The 6,000-nt window shown below is 63.0% G+C and overlaps 1 protein-coding gene across 1 annotated transcript in view; it reads left to right on the forward strand.

Moving 5' to 3' along the window:
• LOC309684636 (E3 ubiquitin-protein ligase HUWE1-like) overlaps positions 1-5,698 on the forward strand; it is a gene marked incomplete at its 3' end in the record, with an annotated part of 28,323 nt that extends 22,625 nt beyond the window's left edge. Inside the window, exons 26-28 of the mRNA XM_082500508.1 lie at positions 1,043-1,143; positions 3,507-3,713; positions 5,482-5,698. Coding sequence (XP_082356634.1) covers positions 1,043-1,143; positions 3,507-3,713; positions 5,482-5,698 — 525 coding nt within the window. The remainder of the gene's footprint in view (positions 1-1,042; positions 1,144-3,506; positions 3,714-5,481) is intronic.
• Between the last annotated feature and the right edge of the window lie 302 nt (positions 5,699-6,000).

Consider the following 6,000-nt stretch of genomic DNA (forward strand, 5'->3'; position numbering starts at 1 on the left):
GGGCTGAGGAATGTTTTTTGGGGACGGGGAGGATTTTTGGGGGGGCTGAGGAGGATTTGGAGGGGGCTGAGCAGCACCTGGGGAGAATGAGGATTTTGGGGGGGGTAGGGAGGATTTCTGGGGGGCTGAGGAGGGTTTTTTGGGGATGGGGAGGATTTTTGGGGGGCTGAGGAATGTTTTTTGGGGATGGGGAGGATTTTTGGGGGGCTGAGGAGGATTTGGGGGGGGGGGCTGGGCAGCACCTGGGGAGAATGAGGATTTTTTTGGGGATGGGGAGGATTTCTGGGGGGCTGAGGAGGGTTTTTGGGGGATGGGGAGGATTTTGGGGGGGCTGAGGAGGGATTTTTGGGGCTGGGGAGGATTTTTGGGGGATGGGGAGGATTTTTGGGGGATGGGGAGGATTTTTTGGGGATGGGGAGGATTTTTGGGGGGGCTGAGGAGGGGTTTTTTGGGATGGGGAGGATTTTTGGGGGGGCTGAGGAGGGGTTTTTGGGGATGGGGAGGATTTTGGGGGGGGCTGAGGAGGATTTGGGGGGATTTGAGGAGGATTTTGGGGGGAGTTGAGGATTTTGAGGGATTTAAGGAGGATTTTTGGGGGGGTCAAGGACGATTTTAAGGGGGGTTGAGGATTTTGGGGGGGGTCAAGGAGGATTTGGGGGGGTTTGAGGATTTTGAGGGAGTTGAAGATTTTGGGGGGGTTGAGACTTTTGAGGGGGTCAAGGAGAATTTTGAGGGAGTTGAGGAAGATTTTGGGGGGGGGGTGTCATGGATGAATTTGGGGGGGTTGGAGGATTTTGGAGGGGGGGTCGAGAAGGATTTTGGGGGGCGGTTAAGAAGATTTGGGGGGCTACGGGGGGGGGGGAAGGGGCACAGTGAGCAGCGGGGTGCATCCTCCACCCCCCAAATAAAGATGTAGGGGGGGCGATTCCCCCCAACGGGGGATATCGGGGGGGAGGTGTGGGGTACTGAGGAGCCCCCCCAAAGCATGGGGCACCCCAGTGACCCCCCCAATTTTGTGTTCCCCCCCCCCCAAAAATAAAAGCCTCCCCCCGGGGTGCGAGTTCGGGCAGGCGGACATGCAGAAGTTGGTGCCCAAGGAGGAGAAGGCGGCCCCCAGCCCCCCCCAGGGCGGCAAGAGGGCAGGTAGGTGTTTTTTTGGGGGGGCGGGGGGGTCTTTGGGGGCGGGGGGGGGGGGGTGTCTATGGGGCAGGGGGGGGTCTGTAGGGGTTGGCGGGGGGGGGGGGCGTAGAGGGGCGTCTTGAATGGAAAAAGGGGGTTTGGGGGGGGTTTAAGGGGATGGGGGGAGGGCTTTAAGGGGATTGGGGGGGGCGTTTGGGGGATTGGGGGGGTGTTTGGGGGATTGGGGGGGTGTTTGGGGGAAGGGGGGGTCTTTGGAGGGTTTTTTTTTTGGGAAAAGGGGGGGTCTCAAGGGGAAGGGGGAGTCTTTGGGGGAAAGGGGGGGTCTTGGAATGGGGGTCTTTGGGGGGATCTTTTGGGAACAAGGGGGTCTGGGGGGGTCTTTGGGGAAGGGGGGGTCTTTTGGGAAGAGGGGGTTTTTGGTGGGAAGGGGGGGTCTTGGGAAAAAGGGGGGGTCTTTGGGGGGATCTTTTGGGGAAAGGGGGGGGTCTCAAGGGGAAGGGGTCAACTTTGGGGGTGTCTTTAGAGGAAAAGGGGGTTTTGGGGGGGGTCGTTAGAAGAGAAGAGGGGGTTTTTAGGAAAAGGGGGGGGGGCTTAGGGGGGAAGGGGGGTCTTAAGGAGAAGGGGGGGGTCTTTGGGGGGTCGTTATGGGGAAGGGGGGGGTCTTTGGGGGGTCCTTAGGGGGAAAGAGGGGACTTGGGGGGGGTCCTTTGGGGGAAAGGGGGGGGTCTATTGGGGGGTCCTTATGGGGAAAGGGGAGGTCTTTGGGGGGCCCTTAGAGGAGAAGGGGGGGTCTTTGGGGGGGGGGTCCTTAGAGGGAAAGGGGGGGGTCTTTGGGGGGGGTCCTTAGAGGGAAGGGGGGGGGGGTTAGAGGGAAAGGGGGGGGTCTTTGGGGGGTCCGTAGAGGGAAAGAGGGGGGGGTCTTTGGGAGAAGGGGGGGGTCTTTAGAGGGAAAGGGGGGGGTCTTTGGGAGGGGGTCCTTAGAGGGAAAGGGGGGGGTCTTTGGGAGAAGGGGGGGGTCTTTGGGGGGGTCCTTAGAGGGAAAGGGGGGGGTCTTTGGGAGAAGGGGGGGGTCTTTGGGGTGGTCCTTAGAGGGAAAGGGGGGGGTCCTTAGAGGGAAAGGGGGGGTCTTTGGGAGAAGGGGGGGTCTTTGGGGGGGTCCTTAGAGGGAAAGGGGGGGGTCTTTGGGAGAAGGGGGGGTCTTTGGGGGGGTCCTTAGAGGGAAAGGGGGGGTCTTTGGGAGAAGGGGGGGTCTTTGGGGGGGTCCTTAGAGGGAAAGGGGGGGGTCTTTGGGAGAAGGGGGGGGTCTTTAGAGGGAAAGGGGGGGGTCTTTGGGAGGGGGTCCTTAGAGGGAAAGGGGGGGGTCTTTGGGAGAAGGGGGGGGTCTTTGGGGGGGTCCTTAGAGGGAAAGGGGGGGGTCTTTGGGGGGGTCCTTAGAGGGAAAGGGGGGGGTCCTTAGAGGGAAAGGGGGGGTCTTTGGGAGAAGGGGGGGTCTTTGGGGGGGTCCTTAGAGGGAAAGGGGGGGGTCTTTGGGAGAAGGGGGGGTCTTTGGGGGGGTCCTTAGAGGGAAAGGGGGGGTCTTTGGGAGAAGGGGGGGTCTTTGGGGGGGTCCTTAGAGGGAAAGGGGGGGTCTTTGGGAGAAGGGGGGGTCTTTGGGGGGGTCCTTAGAGGGAAAGGGGGGGGTCTTTGGGAGAAGGGGGGGGTCTTTAGAGGGAAAGGGGGGGGTCTTTGGGAGGGGGTCCTTAGAGGGAAAGGGGGGGGTCTTTGGGAGAAGGGGGGGGTCTTTGGGGGGGTCCTTAGAGGGAAAGGGGGGGGTCTTTGGGGGGGTCCTTAGAGGGAAAGGGGGGGGTCCTTAGAGGGAAAGGGGGGGTCTTTGGGAGAAGGGGGGGTCTTTGGGGGGGTCCTTAGAGGGAAAGGGGGGGGTCTTTGGGAGAAGGGGGGGTCTTTGGGGGGGTCCTTAGAGGGAAAGGGGGGGTCTTTGGGAGAAGGGGGGGTCTTTGGGGGGGTCCTTAGAGGGAAAGGGGGGGGTCTTTGGGAGAAGGGGGGGGTCTTTAGAGGGAAAGGGGGGGGTCTTTGGGAGGGGGTCCTTAGAGGGAAAGGGGGGGGTCTTTGGGAGAAGGGGGGGGTCTTTGGGGGGGTCCTTAGAGGGAAAGGGGGGGGTCTTTGGGAGAAGGGGGGGTCTTTAGAGGGAAAGGGGGGGGGTCTTTGGGAGAAGGGCGGGTCCTTAGAGGGAAAGGGGGGGGTCTTTGGGAGAAGGGGGGGTCCTTAGAGGGAAAGGGGGGGTCTTTGGGAGAAGGGGGTGTCTTTATGGGGCCCTTATGGGGAAGGGAGCGCTTTGGGGGTGCTCACCTTCCCCTCCCCCCCCCCAGAGGGCGAAGCGGAGGGGGGGTCGGTCGGGGGGGCGGCGGGCGGCGACCCCCCCCCGGGGCAGGGGCTGCTGGAGGGGATGGGGCTGGAGGGGGAGGCGCTGGCCCCCATGGAGACGGACGAGCCCAGCGCCGCCGACCCCAAGGCCAAGGCCAAGATCACCCCCGCCATGGCCGCCCGCATCAAGCAGATCAAACCCCTCCTCTCCGGTGAGAAGCGCTACGGGGGGGGGGGGGGGGACACGGTGACCCCCCCAAAAACGGGGGGAGGGCGAAGATGGGGGTCCCCGAAAAGAAAGGGGGGGGAGGGGGTGTCCTCAAAAAGGAGAGGGGATGGAGGTGGGGGGTCCCTGAAAAGGGGGGGATTGGAGATGGGCATCCTCAAAAACTAAGGGGGGGGGGGAGGGGGGGGGTCCCTAAAAAGGGGGGAGGGAAGGAGGGTGGGGGTCCCCGAAAAGGGGCAGAGGGTGGGGGTCTCCGAAAAAAAAGGGGTGCGGGGGTCCCCCCAAAAAAAAGGGGAATGGGGATGGGAGTCCCCAAAAAGGTGGAAATTGGAGATGGGAGTCCCCAAAAAGGGTGGGGATGGGGAAGGGGGTCCCCAAAAAGGGGGAAATTGGAGGTGGGGGTCCCCAAAAAGGTGGAAATTGGAGACGGGGGTCCCCAAAAAGGATGGGGATGGGGAAGGGGGTCCCCAAAAAGGGGGAAATTGGAGGCAGGGGGTCCCCAAAAAGGGTGGGGATGGGGAAGGGGGTCCCCAGAAAGGGGGAAATTGGAGGTGGGGATCCCCAAAAAGGGGGAAATTGGAGATGGGAGTCCCCAAAAAGGGTGGGGATGGGGAGGGGGGTCCCCAAAAAGGGGGAAATTGGGGAGGGAGGTCCCCAAAAAGGGTGGGGATGTGGAGGGGGGTCCCCAAAAAGGGGGAAATTGGAGATGAGGATTCCCAAAAAGGGGGAAATTGGAGATGGGGGTCCCCAAAAAGGTGGAAATTGGAGACGGGGGTCCCCAAAAAGGGGGAAATTGGAGACGGGGGTCCCCAAAAAGGATGGGGATGGGGAAGGGGGTCCCCAAAAAGGGGGAAATTGGGGAGGGGGTCCCTAAAAAGGGTGGGGATGGGGAGGGGAGTCCCCAAAAAGGGGGAAATTGGGGAGGGGGTCCCTAAAAAGGGTGGGGATGGGGAGGGGGGTCCCCAGAAAGGGGGAAATTGGAGATGGGGAACCCCAAAAAGGGGGAAATTGGAGATGGGGGTCCCCAAAAAGGGTGGGGATGGGGAAGGGGGTCCCCAAAAAGGGGGAAATTGGAGATGGGAGTCCCCAAAAAGGGTGGGGATGGGGAAGGGGGTCCCCAAAAAGGGGGAAATTGGGGAGGGGGTCCCCAAAAAGGGGGAAATTGGAGGCGGGGGTCCCCAAAACGTGGGAAATTGGAGATGAGGATTCCCAAAAAGGGGGAAATTGGAGATGGGGGTCCCCAAAAAGGGTGGGGATGGGGAGGGGGGTCCCCAAAAAGGGGGAAATTGGGGAGGGAGGTCCCCAAAAAGGGTGGGGATGTGGAGGGGGGTCCCCAAAAAGGGGGAAATTGGAGATGAGGATTCCCAAAAAGGGGGAAATTGGGGAGGGGGGTCCCCAAAAAGGGTGGGGATGAGGAAGGGGGTCCCCAGAAAGGGGGAAATTGGAGATGAGGATTCCCAAAAAGGGGGGAAATTGGAGGCGGGGGTCCCCAAAAAGTGGGAAATTGGAGACGGGGTCCCCAAAAAGTGGGAAATTGGAGGCGGGGGTCCCCAAAAAGTGGGAAATTGGAGACGGGGTCCCCAAAAAGTGGGAAATTGGAGGCGGGGGTCCCCAAAACGTGGGAAATTGGAGGCGGGGGTCCCCAAAACGTGGGAAATTGGAGGCGGGGGGTCCCCAAAAACGGCGCGGGGAGGGGGGGGGAAGGGAGGTGACTGACGGGTGCGCCTGTGTCCCCCCCCCCCCCCCCCCCGCAGCCTCGTCGCGGCTGGGCCGGGCGCTGGCGGAGCTCTTTGGGCTGCTGGTGAAGCTGTGCGTGGGCTCCCCGGTGCGGCAGCGCCGCAGCCACCACGCCGCCGCCGCCGCCCCCGCCCCCACCCCCGCCGCCCGCGCCACCGCCTCCGCCCTCACCAAACTGCTCACCAAGGGGCTCAGCTGGCAGCCCCCCCCCTACACCCCCACCCCCCGCTTCCGGTAAGGGGCGGGGCCCGAAGGGGCGGGGCTTGGGGGCGGGGTGGAGTGGGGAGGGTGGGGTTGGGGGGGGGGAGACAAAGGGGAGAGGGGCGGGGCCTGTGTGGTGGAGAGGGGGTGGAGTCAAGTGGGTGGGGTTGGAGGTGGAGCCAAGAGGAAGGGGCGTGGCTTGGGGTGGAGTTGGGAGGGTGGGGTTGGGGGGAGACAAAGGGGGAAGGGGCGGGGCCTGGGGTGGGGGAGAGGGGGGTGGAGTTAAGTGGGTGGGGTTGGAGGTGGAGCCAAGAGGAAAGGGGCGGGGCTTGGGG

The sequence above is a fragment of the Vanellus vanellus genome (genome assembly GCF_965231255.1).
Source record: "Vanellus vanellus genome assembly, contig: HAP1_SCAFFOLD_1756, whole genome shotgun sequence".
In the NCBI taxonomy this organism is placed as follows: Eukaryota; Metazoa; Chordata; class Aves; order Charadriiformes; family Charadriidae; genus Vanellus; species Vanellus vanellus.